Below are 16,058 nucleotides of genomic sequence, written 5' to 3'. Positions count from 1 at the left end.
TGCACTGAGAATTGCATGGATCCTGCAGTTTTATTTATGCCACAGCCTTTAATGGATATTACTGATTTCTTTAATAAAGGACAGTATTTTTTTAAGTAAATTAGCAGTATTTTTCCTTGAAAAGTGACATTTGAGATCTTGAATTAATTAACTTCATTACTCACATGCTTGTAGAATACCTTTCTAAATACTCCTCCTCCCTCTCCCCTCATAAAAAAAAAAAAAAAAAAAAAAAATCTGGCACTATTTCCTTTAATCTAGTACTCATGTGGAATGTTCCAGACATGGAACTCTCATTTGTGTGGGCCAGCAGGGCCCAAATATTAGAGCTGCAGTGTTTAACACGGTAGCCACTAGCCCCATGGTTACTGAGCATTTTAAACGTGGCTCGTCCAAATTGAGATGGGCATAAAAATACACACTGGATTTCAAAGACAGTATCAAAAATAAAGGATGTAAAATATCTCAATAATTTATATTGAGGGAATTCCCTGGCGGTCCAGTGGTTAGGACTCAGCGCTTTCACTGCTGGGGCCCGGGTTCGATCCCTGGTGGGGGAACTAAGATCCTGCAAGCTGTGCGGCGTGGCCAAAAAAAACATAAATTTATATTGATGACATGATATATCTCAGATATATAAAATATAATATTAAAATTCATTTCACTTGTTTCTATCTTTTGATATGACAACTAGAAAGTTTAAATTACATATGTGGTTTGCATTTGTGGCTTGCATTCTATTTCCATCGAAAGCACTGCTATAGGGTAGAAATACGCGAGAGGCTTGTTTCAGATGCAGATTGCCAGGCCTGCCCTCCAGGGAATCTAGTTCAGCTCTCTGTATTTTAGGCCGAGATCAGCAGGAGCTAGATAAAGCAACAAGAGTTTGATTCTTTCCTGATTCTCCCCCCACTATCAATGCCTGATTCTCTTCCTATTTCTCAGTTGCAATTACCAAAAAAAGAGAATCAGTTGGTCCTAAATAATCATAAGTGATGCTCTTCAGTCAGCGCTTTTGGGTCAGGCTACCTCATAGGTCTCTGACCTACAGATTGGTTATCCTTAGGTCAAGTGTCCAGCCCAGGCCAATCCATTGTGACCAGTGGGGAGGGCGGAGGAGGCGTGGGTCAAATGAAACAGAGTACAAGAATGACCTGGAAACTCGCCTCTCAGCAGGGGCTCTGGTCGGCCAGCTTTCTTTGGAGGCGACTGTGGGAATGCCCAGCACAGACTGGACTGGCCAGTAGTGAGTTAATTCAGAAATTAAAAGAGCATGATGCACATTCAAAGGCCCTGTGAGCACTAGAGCCAAAGATTGATTATTTCCTGAACTACACTCCAGACACACTTTCAGCCAAGCCACTCTACAAATAACAACAGTGATAGATCTAATCTCAAAACTATTTTGAGTCATATCTAACAACAAGCTTGCCAGGCTAAACAAGGAATTTAGGTGGGGAGAGACATAATGCAGGGGCAGATGGGACAATATTTGGAATACAGCCAAGGAGTCAAAGTTCCAGTCCCAAGGATGCCATTACGTCACCGTACGTCCTTGGGAAAGATGCCCTAAGCCCTCCTGCCTCAGGCTTGTCATCTTTCCAGGTTACAAAGTGACAGGGATTGTGACTACTGAATGTAATGACAGCTGTAAAGGTGCTTTTTTAAGTTAGAAGAGCTGCACAAATGTTATATTTACAAGTAGGAGCTGTCATTAACTCTGTTTACTCATGAAGGAGTAACCCCACAATACATCTTACTTGAATGAACACATCCTGCTCAGGGACCATCTGATTGTATTTCTTCAACCTTATTAAAACGGTGGAAATGTTAACTGTCAGCTCTCATACTCTGTTAGCACTTATTTCCAGCCGTAGCTTCATCTGTAATGTACCTTCAGGAATTCAGCACAATATATCAAAGCCTGCCGTCAGAACAGCAGCCCACCATGAGCCATGCAGCATGTATTTAAGAGAAATACTGTCAGTCAGTCCTGCGGCTGATGACAACTGTCAGCTGAATCTGATGGTAGCTTTTTCCAATAACTGTCAGAATATTCAAGGCTTACAACATATTCTAATGCCCTCCCACAGCATTTCTGTGTAAATTATCCAAATGGTGAGGAAAGCCATAAAAGAAAAGCTTAGTTACCATGTTTTGAGCCCAGATTTATTTCCATGCAATATCTTGGGAAAACAAAATACAATTTTCTTTATGTTATGCCCCGTTTCCTTTCCACAAGCTAAATTAACTTTCCCCCCAAAATGTGCTCAGTTTTAGAGAACCAATTCAAGAATACTGAGACTGTTTTCATTTTTCTGTTACTTTACAGAGAGCCTGACACTTCTGCTAGATCAACAACAATAGGAGAAAAGTGTTTATCAAATATTTGCATAATTGTTTAGAAACCCGGGGATATCCGTGGCTTCCGGGAAAAAAGGAGCTCTGTATCTTTAAGGCTCCATGGCGCTGTCTCTGCGCGCGATGCAGACCGAGCAGGTTCTGCGGCAGAGACTCATCCTATCGATAAGGGTCTGATAGCCAAGGTGGAGGATGGGAAAAGAATGGAGCTGTCCCAGCTACTCAATGAGATCAGGGCAAACTATGAAAAGCTCCTCACCAGAAATCAGATAGAGACCGTGCTCTCAACAAGGATCCAGGTAATGATTTCATACAGACAGGCATCTTCCAGGATAAGGAGACAATCCATGTCTATCCAATTCCTGTCCCGGCCTCTCTGAGGTACAGTATTTCCTTTTCAATGCAGCATATACTGGGGAAGGAATTTAGGTTTTACTGCAAAGTGACTGGGACTACAGGGGGAAAGGCTGTGATTATTACTGTTAAATAACCATTAAATGAATGTTGATTGATACATTTGATTTTTATATAAATCATGAGGTTACTATCATTAACAAAACATGTAATCAACATACAATAAAATGGTGCACTCTAATCTCTTTTAGACATCCTACAGGAAGGAACATTTCAGATACCCTTCGAAGCTATTATGGAGTTATTTATAGAGATAATATAAATAACGTCTTTAAAATGACAAACTTTATAGTGAGATGATTTATTAGCTTCCACACTTTGCAAGATAAAACTAAGTAAAATATTTCTAAAAGGTTTCTATCATTTTTTAATGAGTTCAATTTTGTACCAGATTGTTATAAATAGAAATCATCTGAGTATGTGAACATGGCATTCAGAAACAATGATATAAATTGGGACAATCAAAATTCCCCAAATCGAAAATGACTTTTACCTCAATTACAGGTTTTTCCTTTTGTACTAAAAGATGAGAATGTTTATTTCTAATACTAAGCATGCAATTTTAAGTATTTTTTAAAAAAAGAGTCAAGTTAAATAAGAGCTAAATCCTAATTTCATAGACTTACTTTGTTTTAAAGTGACAATCACCTTTAGCAATAAATTAAGGTCTCATCTCTAAACAAATGAATAAACAACTCTTTTAGAAACAAAGATTCAGAAATTCAGGGATTTTTTTTTTTTTTTTTTTAGTTTACCTATCATATCTGAGTACAAGTTCTATTCCAAGCACCCAAACACAGCAAAGAGTTTACTTAAGAACATACCCAAAAGGGAAAAAATATTGCTGGGAAATCATAGGACATTACTGCATGCAATTCATTTTTAGTAACAACATACATTTAACTTCTGGGTAACATTTTTGGTCTTCATAAAGAATTATCAGCATCGTAGATGAAGCAAATTCACTGGGATATTTGATTTAAGTGTTGGAATAGTTCACTCACCTTTTACAAAGAGAAGAAAACAATTAACAGATGACAATCTCTAAAAATTATAAGCCAAATAAACATTTTATTTTGCAATAATAGAAATACAAGTTATTTAGTTTACAAGTCATTATGCTGAAATGAATAAAGTGAAAAAGCAAGACTACAGTAAGTTTTGTTTCATCTTCTTAACATAAAACTACTTTAGGGGATTTTTTTTCAAAGAATTTAGAAAGTCAACTGGAATAAATTCAAGGAAGCCTGATTACTTAATTATTACAAAATAAACATAAGCTATTTTAGTTATTTACTGCTGTATAACAAACCCCTCCAGAACTTGGTGGATTAAAACAACTGTACTGTCTTTCATGATGCTGTGGGTTGACTGGGTTCAGTGGGGGTTATTCTTCTGCTGCACATGACATTGGCTAGGACTTCAGTCATCTTGGGGCAAAACTAGGTTGGGACATCCAAGGTGGCTCACTCCTGTGTCTGGCACCTTGGCAGGGCATTTCTGGAAGGCTGGCTCAGCTGAGACAACTGGGCCTGTTTCTCTCCATCTGGCCTCTCTACATGACCTCTCCAACAGGGTATCCAGATCTCTTACATGTTGGCCCAGAGCTCCCAAAATCATAGGAGTGGAAGTCATCAGGGCTTCCTAAGGCTTAGGCCTAGAACTGGCACTTCAGCTATATTTTACTGGCTAAAACAAGACACAGGTTATCCCAGATTCAGTGTGGAAGAGGACCAAACAAGGACATGAATGTGGGGAGGTGTGATTCATTGGGAGCCATCTTCGGAATCTAGCTACCACACAAGCCTAGCTGCCAGCTCCTCACTCAACATCCAAGAGACCAGCATTTTTATGCTCTTCTATTTCCAAAATTCTTGTCATCCTCTTTTGTAGTTGCTCTCATATGTGTTGCTGCTTGGCTTTGCCAACTTAACACTAAGAATAAGTGATACATAAACCAAAAGAAATGAATGAAATTTGTTGTCTAATACCTTGAGCTAAACTTTATTGACTTTCATTTAATCCAATATTTCCTTTAAAAAAAATCTATTGTACCACCAAATTAAATTTTTTACATTTTAAAATGCATTTTTATATGCACATTAAGAAGTTCTAATTTTTGCTTCAAAATACTGCAATCAATTCCATACATTGCTCCTACTGCACTTGGAGCCAAATGTTGAGAATTCTGTCAAAAGATACTTTCATTTAATCCCAACATCAGCATAAGAACACTTAAAGCTGAATATAAAATAATCTACTTGTTATTTAATATAAGAACATTTAGAAAACAGTCTTTAAAGAAGTCATTTCTGCTACCACCTTGGATATCCAGAATTAAAATTAACATGCCTTCTAAAAAAGGTAAATCAACAATGGGTTCTCTTAATACAGAAGTCTATTATAGAATCTCTAATGCCTATGATAACTTAACTCTCTACATGATTCATAATATACTTTCTAGCAGTATTGTAAATTATCTTGTAAATTATTGTAAAGCATCCTGTCCATATACCCAGTCCCAGAGATGATCGATTTAGGATATATAGCTGTTTATCTGCTTTTATGAAGCAGCCTACAAGAAAATATGGGGGGGTGGGTAGTAGCTAGTTTTCTATCTTTCTTCCTTAATGATGCCATAAACAATAGAAACTTAAGAATCAGAGGTCTCAGGACTTCCCTGGCAGTCCAGTGGTTAAGATTTCGCCTTCCAATTCAGGGGGTGCGGGTTCAACCCCTGGTTGGGGAGCTAAGATCCCACATGCCTTGCGGCCAAAAAACCAAAACATAAACCAGAAGCAATATTGTAACAAATTCAATAAAGACTTTTAAAAAATTGTCCACATCAAAAAATTAAAAAAAAAAAAGAATCAGAGGTCTCAAACTTAGGTCCTGCAAACTTCTCATTAAATGTATTTTTTCTACATTTCATAGACTGTCATGGTAGCAAAAGAATTTTGAGGTTCATTTTACATCCTAGAAAACTGAGGCTGAGAGTGCAATTGACTCGCTCATGAATTTAATTAATTAGTAACTGAGCACCAAGCAGAACACACATTGGTAAATTAAAAATTTAAAGAAAAAAACTATCTGATTCCTATACTATTTTTCTATAACTGCTTTTAAATGTCTCATTTTCAAGAGTGCTTTTGTTGTCGTTGTTGTTGTTATTGTTGTTGTTGGCTTTCTTCTAGTTGGAGGAAGATCTAAGCAAAAAAATGGACAAAGATGAAGAGGCTTTAAAGGCGGCTCAAGCAGAACTCAAGGAAGCCCGACGCCAGTGGCATCACCTGCAAGTGGAAATTGAATCTCTCCATGCTGTGGTGAGAATAATCTCAAAAGCAACTGGCCCATTGAATCCCCAGATGTTATCTGATTAAAAGAGGGAAAGGAATAATGTCCATTACTGGCCAGTGAGAAACTAAAAATCAGACCACTGAATTCCATCCATGGACCTAGTTCAACTACCGCCCTGCCTCCATCATGGCAATAACTACTATCAATTCACTCAAGGTTTATTCACACCTTTAAAAATGAAATAACCCTCGCGTATCACCCTGGGGTTCTCTAATTGTTAGAGTAGGGGAATAGAGCCTTTGTCATTATCCAAAGTCATAACAGTGGGGAATCTTTTATCCATACCACTGAGAATTCTAATAGAAAAATATTTAAGCACGTTCTGAAAATGCCTTTTATAAGCAGTCTGCTCTGGCTTTGATATTTAATATTCTATATTTTTCAATATTTAAGAAATCGAATAAATTAGGGTGATAATAAACTAATCACACTGCAGATTTTTTTTTTTTTTTTGGCCATAAGAATTATCACAGGATTTGTTTGAAATAGTAAGCTCTCTAGCTGTAAATAGAAAATACAACTTTTTAAAATTTGGGTCATACCTAAAGCTGTAAGGAAACACCTCTTGCATAAGGGCTGTACAATTATTGCAACCCTTTTAAGAAAGAAGAGAACTCCATAGAACAAAGACATTGCAAATCAGATTTCAGAAACACAGTTAGTTTCCCTGATTCACTGACGAAGATCTGTATAAAACAGGAAAGGGGCCTTGAAAACTCCCTACACGCCAGTGAACAACATTACCAGATGCAGCTGCAAGACCTAGAGGCAGTGATTGAAGGACTAGAAAAAGAGCTACAGGAAGTAAGGCGCGGCATTGAAAAGCAGCTTCAAGAGCATGAGATGCTCCTCAACACCAAGATGAGGCTAGAACAAGAAATCGCAACTTATCGCCGCCTCCTGGAAAAGGAAGAAATCAGGTACCTAATTCCATATAGTGAATGACCAGAAATACAGAGCCACTTATGTCACTGAGATAGAGAAATTAAATCTAAAACCCATCATCACCAAGGCATGCTCACGGAGTTCCTACCACAAAACAGGATTAGTAGGCACTGCAAAAAATATGCGGGAGAACTGTTTCCAGCCTCCCAAAATTATGAACAGACTAGCCAAAGTCAGGGACATTAGCTACAACAAAGAGCACAGCAAGCCTAGAACAAAATGTAAACAATTCTCCATCGCTACAAAAATGACCTTCCTTAACTTTCTCACTTTTCTTGCCATTCACCCCTTTTAGAATTAGTCAGTGCCTTCTATGGACCACCCACAAAGAAAGTTTGAAAAATTCACACATTACCACATTCCCCCTCCCACAAGGGCCTGCTCCCAACACACATCAAACACCAAAATAATAATAATAATAACCATTATTATAACCATAATAATAATAATAATGTTATTATTATTATTATAGTACAACCATGGAAAGCAATGTTGTTCTGAGTACATGATTTGAAAGATTTCCAGATATACTGGTAATGAAAGGTATCAAAAGAGGAATTCTTATTAATTCACAAAATTTCATAATCTGCAATCACTTACAAGGTCATATGGCTTTGAGCACAGCACAATGTACAATTTTCCATGTTCCCATAAAAAGAAAACCTTTATTCCTGCTTACTTCAGAATTCTGAGTCCTCTATAAAACTGGATGAAACTACTTTCACCTATAATAAGTCTCGACATTTACTAAATCTTTGAAAAACATAAATTGAATTAAAAATATGCCACTTACTAGCTAAGTGATGCTGGGAAAGTTACTGAATCTCTCTGTTCCTCAGTCTTCTCATCTATAAAATGGGAATAATATTGCCTACCTCAAAATTGCTGAGGAGTAAATGAATTAATGTTTGTACAGTGCTATGTAAATATATATATAGCTATATACATATAATTTATTCATTATGAAATAAAATGGTTGTAAATTTTATTTAATGCCTAATCATTCAAGATGTTGACAAAGTGGTCTTTAACATTCCTTTAATACAATTTTTAAAATTTTATTATGCTACATTTAAGATACACAGGTATCTTAAATTTATTTAAAATAAATATACAAAGTATCAAGAAAAATATAATGAACTCTCATGTTTAAGAAGTGAAACATTTACAATGTTATTGAAGTCCCCCCCAATCCCCACCCCCAGCACCTAAACCACACCCCCACCAATCTCATTCTCCTCCCTCAGTCTAACCTGGCTCCCAGATCTGATGCTTATGTCTCATTAGTCTCATTATATATCCCTAAGCAAAATGTGAAATTGTTTTGCATGTTTTTTAACCTTGATAAAATTAGCTACAATGTATCTTTCTTTCCCCACTCAATGTTATACTTGGGAGATTGTTCCCTACAGATAGAGTATACCCTTAGTTCACTAATTTTCACTGCTAAGTAGTATTTCCTTTGTATGACTATACTACAATTTATCTATTCTCTTATTTGTGAGCATTTGTTTCAATTACATGCTAATACAATGTTGCTCCTATAATTCTTTCCAATTTCAGATATTATGGTTGCATCCAAGGTGGGAAAAAAGAACAAAAACCTACCACAAGTAGAGTTGGTTTTGTTTTACCTTCAGGTGAGTTTCTGATATAAGTTAACTAACTTAAAAAGTGAAGTGCCGTTTATAGGGATTATAAATAAATACTCTAAAGTAGCAAAAACAAGCAATATTTGAATAAAGTTTGACATACAAATTGACTGTGAATAGTACTTCAACATTACAATTTAATATTTCATAAATAATATTTTCACAGCCATTATAAATGAAATATCTTTTTCAACAAAAGTCCCACAGAAGTATGAGGACGAAAAAGTGGAAACAGTGACCAAACAAGCAATATTAAACGGAAATGTCGTGAAAGAAAGCACTGAAGCTCATGGCACTATTCAGTAAGTAAAAAATTTTGACTAACAGTGAACATATGCCAAAAAAATTAACTTCAATTGAGTAATCTCAGTAATCTTTGAACGTTTCCAAACATAATTTTATATATTGTGCTTTTTAACCTGACATGAATAAATATACATAAACAAAAACTCAGATGAAGTACTCTATCCTTAATTGACCATTTTTCCAAAAATATAACCAAAACATGAGAATTCCATAGAATCAGTTAGAAATTTTATTCATATGATGTTTAAAGAATATAAATAATAAATGCCACAATGTAAATTATAAATTATAATTTAAAATGTAAATATAAATTACATTTCTTGATTTATTTTTCATATACAATACATATTACATGTTTTTTACTATAGCCATACTTCTTCATATAGAAAGATTTATTTTAATCATTTCAGGACAGAGAAAGTGGATGAAGTTATTAAAGAATGGGAAGGTTCCTTCTTTAAAGATAACCCTCGATTAAGGAAAAAATCTGTTTCTCTTCGATTTGATCTTCATTTAGCAGCCACTGATGAAGGGTGTTTACAGACTAAGCAGGATAATCTACCAGATATAGAAGTCAGGCTTATCATGAGAAGATCATGCAGCATCCCCTCTATCAAACCTCCATCAGCAGCTAATTAATCCAAAGACAGTATTTGACTTGATGTGAAAATGACATTAGGTTGGACCAAGGTAGGCCTGCTGATCACCTTCTGTCCCAAAATGTAAGTTACTAAGTATGTATGTTATGACCAATATATGACTCTTCAGAAAAAAAAAGGGGGGGGGGGTGGACAAAATGTCTCTGAATCTAATTATAGGTGTATTTTTTGGACAGAGGGAGCTTAAAACCAGAAATTTAGCACAGTTTCTATTTTATTTATTCTCCAAATAGTCTTCTTTTTCCCTTGAAATTTTTATCAGAGATGGTAAGCATTAAGATGGTTTAGTTAAGCGTTTGAAATTTCACTCAGTGGCTGAACATTCTAAGGAAAAGGGAATAGTCTGTTTAAATATGATTGTATTATGTTAAGAACCACACTGAGTTATTCATCATTATTCCATGACTGGTTATATCTAAAAAGATTTTTCTACTTACAAAAAGAAAGCAATTATAAATGAAACTTTAAAGAGGACTATTCACTTAACCAAATGTTTTCCTTTTGAGATAATAATTTGCACAGGTAGAAAAATAACAGTTATTTTCTGCAAGATGTTTTGAGCAAACTATAGAACACACCCCAGGGCTAATTTGATGATTAAATTAATCTTCATCTGAAAGTTTTTTGTGATCATTATCTGATTTCCAGAGAGTTAACTTTATTCTAAGAACTTTAAAGTTTGTGTCCTCCCCCACAAAAAAAATCAGAAGTCCAGATGCACAAAAAGAACATGAAAGCTAGTTACTCCAATTACTAGAACAGTTAATCCAACCTCTCACCATCCCAACTTTTCCATCTGTAAAGTTAAATGTGATTAATTTGAGTCTCTGATGCAAGCATTAAAGATACTATATAAAGTATTATAAATATTTCTTGCGAACATTTATGTGAATTAAGATAACAGGATTGTTATCTAAGCTAAGAGTATTTGCAGGATTTATGTTTTTAAATTGTTCAAACTCTAATAAATATGGATAGAAAATATATTTGTGAATAAGTCAAGTATTGTTGCAAAGTTTTTTAAACAACCTAATTTGTTTAATACAGGTATATTTAAAGACCTTAAATAATAAATACCTGTTTTAAAACATTAGAAATTTATAGGCTACCAATTTTTTTCTAAGCAGAAAAAAACATTGAGTACAACTCACCATACTTTTTTCCCAGCTAAAGGATCATCTAAGGGCTACAGCTGTTAGCATATTAATACAGCCTTTACAACTCTCTCCTTCGCTCTCTTCTTTCTTTCAACCAAAAAAAAAAAAGTATATTTTAACCAGAAGAAAATTATGTTAAATAATCTTTAACATAATACAGGGAATCACATTTAAATTTTCTTTCGATTACTTCAGATTTCTTTTAGCCTGGCTTATTCTGTTTAGTGAAAGGGATGATTTTGTTTTGTCAAGGATACAACAGCATGTTAAGTGCTTATTCTTGCATAAGCATCTGACCTAAAATACATCCTACACATAAAAATGTTTTCATTCAATATTAGTTAAATGCTACTAACTTTATTAAAGCTTTGGAAATGCAATCATATAAGCTATTGTACTAAAGTTACTGTACTAAGTTACAGTATCATAAATAAAGAAATATATCTAGTGTAATCTATATGCAGTGTCGAAAACTTAGTACTGGGCATCATGAATGTAACTGCTTGTTATAGTAATTCCACTATGCAGCTATTGTGTGTATTACATGTACATTTTAAAATACAGTACTTGAATTTATAACAGAGTTTTATTTGCTTTGGGGCATTTTAAATTGGGATATGAATTTACCAAAGTAAATGATACCACTACAATAAAAAAAAAAAATTGAAACATGAACTACAAACCTGCATTGTATTTGAGTTTGATACACTGTTTTGAGTTTAATTGTTCCAATATTGTTAGCTCAATTGGGGGATGAAGAAAACTGTAACCAAGGTGCACAAAAGCACAATTTTTATACTTTTTTTTAACAACAGAAAAATTAAGAAGAGTATATTCTAATAAATGGTAATATTCTAATTAAAAAATAAAAATAATCCCACGATCCTGGGAAAAGTATAATAACAGCAGCCACCACTTGCAGAGTACTGACTCGGCTCCTGGCCCTGTACTCAGCATCTTCGTACACAACCTCTAATTCTTACAACAATCCCACAGATGAATAATATTATCCTCACTTGATGGATGAATAGAAATTAATATTCTTCAATCTCTCTGAAATGGTTCAAATGCACCCTTCCATAACAAAATACAAAAGTAAATAATAATTCCAGTTACCAACAATTGCAGGATATCAGCCCTGGGACTGTCAGTCATGGCCCATGTAACCAGGAAGGAATCACTTAAATTCCCTAGGCCTCAATTTTCACACCTGAAAATTAAGAGAAAGATGATGCTTGATCAGAACTCTTACCCTGCTTACCTCACAGAAATGTTTGAAATAATATACAGGTGAAAATATTTGGCAAAGCACTACTCAAATATACAGTGCTATTTGGATGAATATGGTCACTGGGAGAGAAGAATTTGTGAGGACAATTATAGCTGGCGATGAGTAAGTAATAGTTCAAACACAACAGGTAAAGAGAATTTTTTAAATTCTTCAATTACTGCCAGAAGAGTTATTCTTTCCCAGTGAGTTACCCAATTTGAACTGTTCTACCATGATAGTTTAAAGTACAAAATATTCTCCAAAGTAAAAAAAAAAACAAAAAAAGTTTAAAATAATTTGAAAGTTTCCAATGGAATCATGTTATGGTACATGGGCCAAAAAATAAACTTCAGTTAAATAATATGCATACACACATTACTCAAATTAGCAACACATGAAATGAGAGGAGAGTCTGTGCACAGGGTAGAATTTGGTTCTACATTTATAAATTATGGCCATCATGTACACATAGATTGCCAACATTCACGGGCATACTACAAAGAAACATTTTGAAATAAGGTGTATGTGCAAACCAGTTCAAGCCTTTTCCAGTTTCCCTCACCCACTTAGACCCTAGACCAGGATTGGCGAACTTTGTAAAAGCCCACATAGCAATTATTTTAGGTTTTTCGTGCCATACAATCCCTGTAGCAACTATACCACTCTGCCCTTATAGCTGCAAGCAGCTGTTACATAAATAATATGTAAATAAGTGGGCATGGCTGTGTCCTAATAAAACTACAAAAACAGGAGGCAGCCCAGTTCTGGCCTGCACCTGCAGTTTGCTGTCACCTGCCCTAGACCCTCAAATAAGGCCTGTGGGTGACAGACCACACCCCAGGTTCTCCAGGACCATTCTGTTGTCAAACACTTTCATCCTTTTCCACACCATGTGTAAAAGTTCATGTCCCAAATCCCCAGGTATTTTGAAGGTAATGCAGAAGGCTGTAAAAACAAACCATACTTTGTCGAAGTCTACAAAACATCGTGAATCACTCAGACCTGGAAATCTTCTGGGCTTCAATATTTCACAACAATTTCTAGTGATAGCAACTGAATAGCCATAACTTCTGCCTTCACAGAAACGGCTGAGGAAACTAGCTTATTTCACCATTTTTCCTATAGCCAGAATTTTTTTTTTTTTAATATCCAGACTTTATAAGCTATTTGGCTCAGACAGAGTTCTGTTCTCCCTTTCCCTATTTTAAGGGGGAAAAAAATCCATTGAAAAAAGCTTCATTAGAACAAACTACAGACAAATCGTATGGTTCAGTGTTTGGTTCAAAATCTTTTTTGAGTCACAGAACTCTTTGAAAATCTGTTAAACTCCAAACCCTCTATCTGGGGGTTAAAAAAAAAAAGCATCTAAAAATTGTGTACAATTTTAAAGCGTTATAAAGGAATAAACCTCCTAGAACCAATTCACACAGACTACTAGGTGTCCAAGGACTATATGGGTTTTTCCTTGTTCTCTCCCATTTTCTCCTCTTTCTTCCTTCCCAGTCATGGTTCTCATTCTACCCCTAATTGTCTCCCTCCCAGCTTCTTCCCACAGTACTATAGAAAGAAATCAAAGAGACCTGGGCTTCAATCCCAGCTTAATCACTTACTAGTTTTGACTTCCCTGCTTGGAGGAGGGGGGAAGAAGAATCTCAAGGAAGTATGAGCAGTGTCAGAGAGGAAAGCAGGCCAAGTTCCTGAATCTTGCTGCCAGAAAGAAAACTAAACTACTTGGTCCTAAGACTATCACTGTGGTTTTACCATAAGGCGCCTGCGAGGCCTCCCAACGACTTCACAGTTACATATAGCTGAACAGTCATGTTAATGATGCATACCATGTTTTCCAGGAATAATCACCATTCCAAAAGTCTGTTCTGCAGTTCCCATAAATATCCCTGCCCATGCAAGATCATATGTCCTGATGTTTGCTTGGGGAAGAATCAACAGCAACTCAGTGTAAGTTGAATCCACTCTTTGGTCTTAATCTCTAGGGCTTTCTCTCTTATATCTTGCCTATATTCCTCCTTTCTTAATTTTGCAAATCTTCGGAGCACAGAAGGAGCCAAAGGGAAGAAAATGAGATAACCATTCATTTATTCACTCCATAAACATGAGCACCTGAATGGGCATTATTCCAGATGTCGAAAGCCCCCCCCCCTCAAGGAGCTTTCATCCTGATGGGAAGAAAAAGACAACAAAATAAGCACATAACAAATAGAGTATGTTAGGTGGTGATAAATACTGTAGAAAAAAACAAAGCACAAACCATGAATAGAATGGAGGTTGGGGAATGAGATGCAGTTTCAAATAGGTCAGGAAAAACCTACTGAGAAGGTGACATCTCAGTAAAGACCAAGAGGTGAGAAAGTGTATCGATGTCACTGCTCCTCCGAGATCCCCTCCTTTCCTTTTCCACCATTTTTGTGCCACTCTGTTCGCACTACAGTGTGCTTTGTTCCTAACACCCAGCACCTTCAGCTTTTCTGCAGAAGACTGCCTAGAGATGACACAACCCAGCACCTGCCCCGGCACCGCACTTGCCCAGTCCCCCACCATGAAAGCCAGAGAAAGACAGTACTGGGCTTCCCTGCTGAGGCATTCGTGTATCTTACATTAATCCATGTCTCTGATGCATAGATAGATAGATAGATAGCTTTTTTTTTTTTTTCCTTTTTTTTTTGATCCTCTACGTGGCTTGCAGGATCTTAGTTCCCCGACCAGGGATGAACCCAGGCCCCCTGCAGTGGAAGCACAGAATCCTAACCACTGGACCGCCAGGGAATTCCCTGATGCTTATATATTTTAAAAAAGCAATTTCGTGTACATTATCTCAAGCACCACTCAGGCGCCCCGTTATCCTTTGATGACCTCCTTTTTAGTCTTTCCCTTTAACATGCTCTTCAACTTCACTAATCTCTAATCATGAGTATAAAAATATTGGAGGTGGAAGAACTGGACAGCGGGTTCAGCTGGACAGCTTTGCTGACTTCTAGAGATGCCCTAGCCCCTGCTGGCACACCCAGGATGATGGCTAAGGGCAGCCGGAGAATTCAATCAGTCACTCTAAATGTCAACACTGTTTTCAAGTAATTTCAGATCCTTCTCGCTCCACAGTGTCCCACATCGGTCAGGTGTTTATATATCCAAGGAGAAGCTACTATCTAGTAAACTAACGTAGTCATGATTTAGTGGAAAGAGCCCCGGACTAGACCAGAACCTGCCTCAATACATATTTATTGAGCATCTAACAACGGGTCAAGCCCTTACTGGGCACGGGCGATACGAAGAGGACCAATGCAGATGACTGAACCTTTGCTTTTATAGCTCTCATATTGCATTGAAAATGACAAACACAGTCCGATATCAGGTAAAGACCATAATAAAGTTATCAAAGAATCTTGGGAGTTCAGAGGAAGGATTAAGGGGGAGAAGGGGAAAGTTCCAGGAGGGTATCACAAACAATTTGAGCTGGATCCGGAAGGACAGATGAGTTTAAGCTGAAAAGTGAAGGACAGTCGTTCCCGGTGGAGAGAACCGAATGAGCCAAGGCGCGCTGGGACAGAGACCGTTGCCCGGCGCTGCAAGAGCACACAACCTGGGGCAAGGGGATTAACATCTCCGGCCCTTGGCTCAGAAACCTGTGGCAATTACACTAGCCTCGCGCTTGGGAAAACTGGAAAGGTCCGTGCTGCTTTCGCCAAGGCTCCTGCCCGGCCGTTAAGGCAGGAAGCCCTGGGAGGCGCGCGGGAGGGCAGAAACTGCGAACCGCGCGCTCCACGCCTCCATCCTCGGCTTACCGAAGTATACACTCCAGCTCCCAGAGAAAGAGCAAAGAAAAAGACCGGAAGGAAAGAAAAAAAAAAAAAAAAAAACCCTCGGAGGCGGGGAAGTGCGCGGCCTGAGTCCGGCCGGAGTGGCACGCGGGCCTCGTGGCCAC

General features: G+C 37.0%; 1 protein-coding gene and 1 long non-coding RNA gene across 23 annotated transcripts in view; one reads left to right on the top strand and one right to left on the bottom strand.

Annotated features, from left to right (window-relative positions):
• Window positions 1–15,985, bottom strand: part of LOC309650789 — a 381,028-nt gene extending 365,043 nt beyond the window's left edge. For 14 of the 20 annotated variants that reach the window (XR_014257705.1, XR_014257706.1, XR_014257707.1 and 11 more), the window contains exons 1-5: window positions 15,919–15,985; window positions 11,968–12,061; window positions 10,846–10,938; window positions 7,871–7,925; window positions 3,673–3,779 (exon numbers count right to left, since the gene is read on the bottom strand). This is a non-coding gene — a long non-coding RNA (uncharacterized lncRNA). Of the gene's footprint in view, window positions 1–2,620; window positions 2,774–3,672; window positions 3,780–7,870; window positions 7,963–10,845; window positions 10,939–11,967; window positions 12,062–13,956; window positions 14,165–15,918 lie in introns of all 20 variants that reach the window. The other 6 variants (XR_014257710.1, XR_014257720.1, XR_014257724.1 and 3 more) reach the window with 5 other exon arrangements.
• Window positions 1,818–10,846, top strand: KRT222 (keratin 222). 3 transcript variants are annotated; one of them, XM_082442530.1, is made up of 6 exons: window positions 1,818–2,660; window positions 5,970–6,098; window positions 6,832–7,052; window positions 8,641–8,717; window positions 8,929–9,031; window positions 9,446–10,846. In XM_082442530.1, exons 1-6 carry the CDS (start codon window positions 2,565–2,567, stop codon window positions 9,672–9,674), a joined length of 855 nt encoding a protein of 284 aa, XP_082298656.1. In that variant the 5' UTR covers window positions 1,818–2,564; the 3' UTR covers window positions 9,675–10,846. The 3 variants fall into 3 exon arrangements, with proteins under 3 accessions (XP_082298656.1, XP_082298655.1, XP_082298657.1); XM_082442529.1 differs by having other exon boundaries at window positions 8,896–9,031; XM_082442531.1 differs by having other exon boundaries at window positions 2,640–2,742; window positions 8,896–9,031.
• Window positions 15,986–16,058: the final 73 nt, after the last annotated feature.

This window comes from Balaenoptera physalus (assembly GCF_965194825.1).
Source record: "Balaenoptera physalus genome assembly, chromosome: 20".
NCBI classification, from domain to species: Eukaryota; Metazoa; Chordata; class Mammalia; order Artiodactyla; family Balaenopteridae; genus Balaenoptera; species Balaenoptera physalus.
Note: the sequence above shows the minus strand (reverse complement) of the source record. Positions and strands in the feature narration are given on the sequence as shown.

Coding starts and splice junctions, on each gene's coding strand:
- KRT222 (XM_082442529.1), top strand. CDS start 2,565: ATGGAGCTGTCCCAGCTACTCAATGAGATCAGGGCAAACTATGAAAAG. Junction 2,661..5,969: donor TGCTCTCAACAAGGATCCAG/GTAATGATTTCA, acceptor GCTTTCTTCTAG/TTGGAGGAAGATCTAAGCAA. Junction 6,099..6,831: donor TTGAATCTCTCCATGCTGTG/GTGAGAATAATC, acceptor TGTATAAAACAG/GAAAGGGGCCTTGAAAACTC.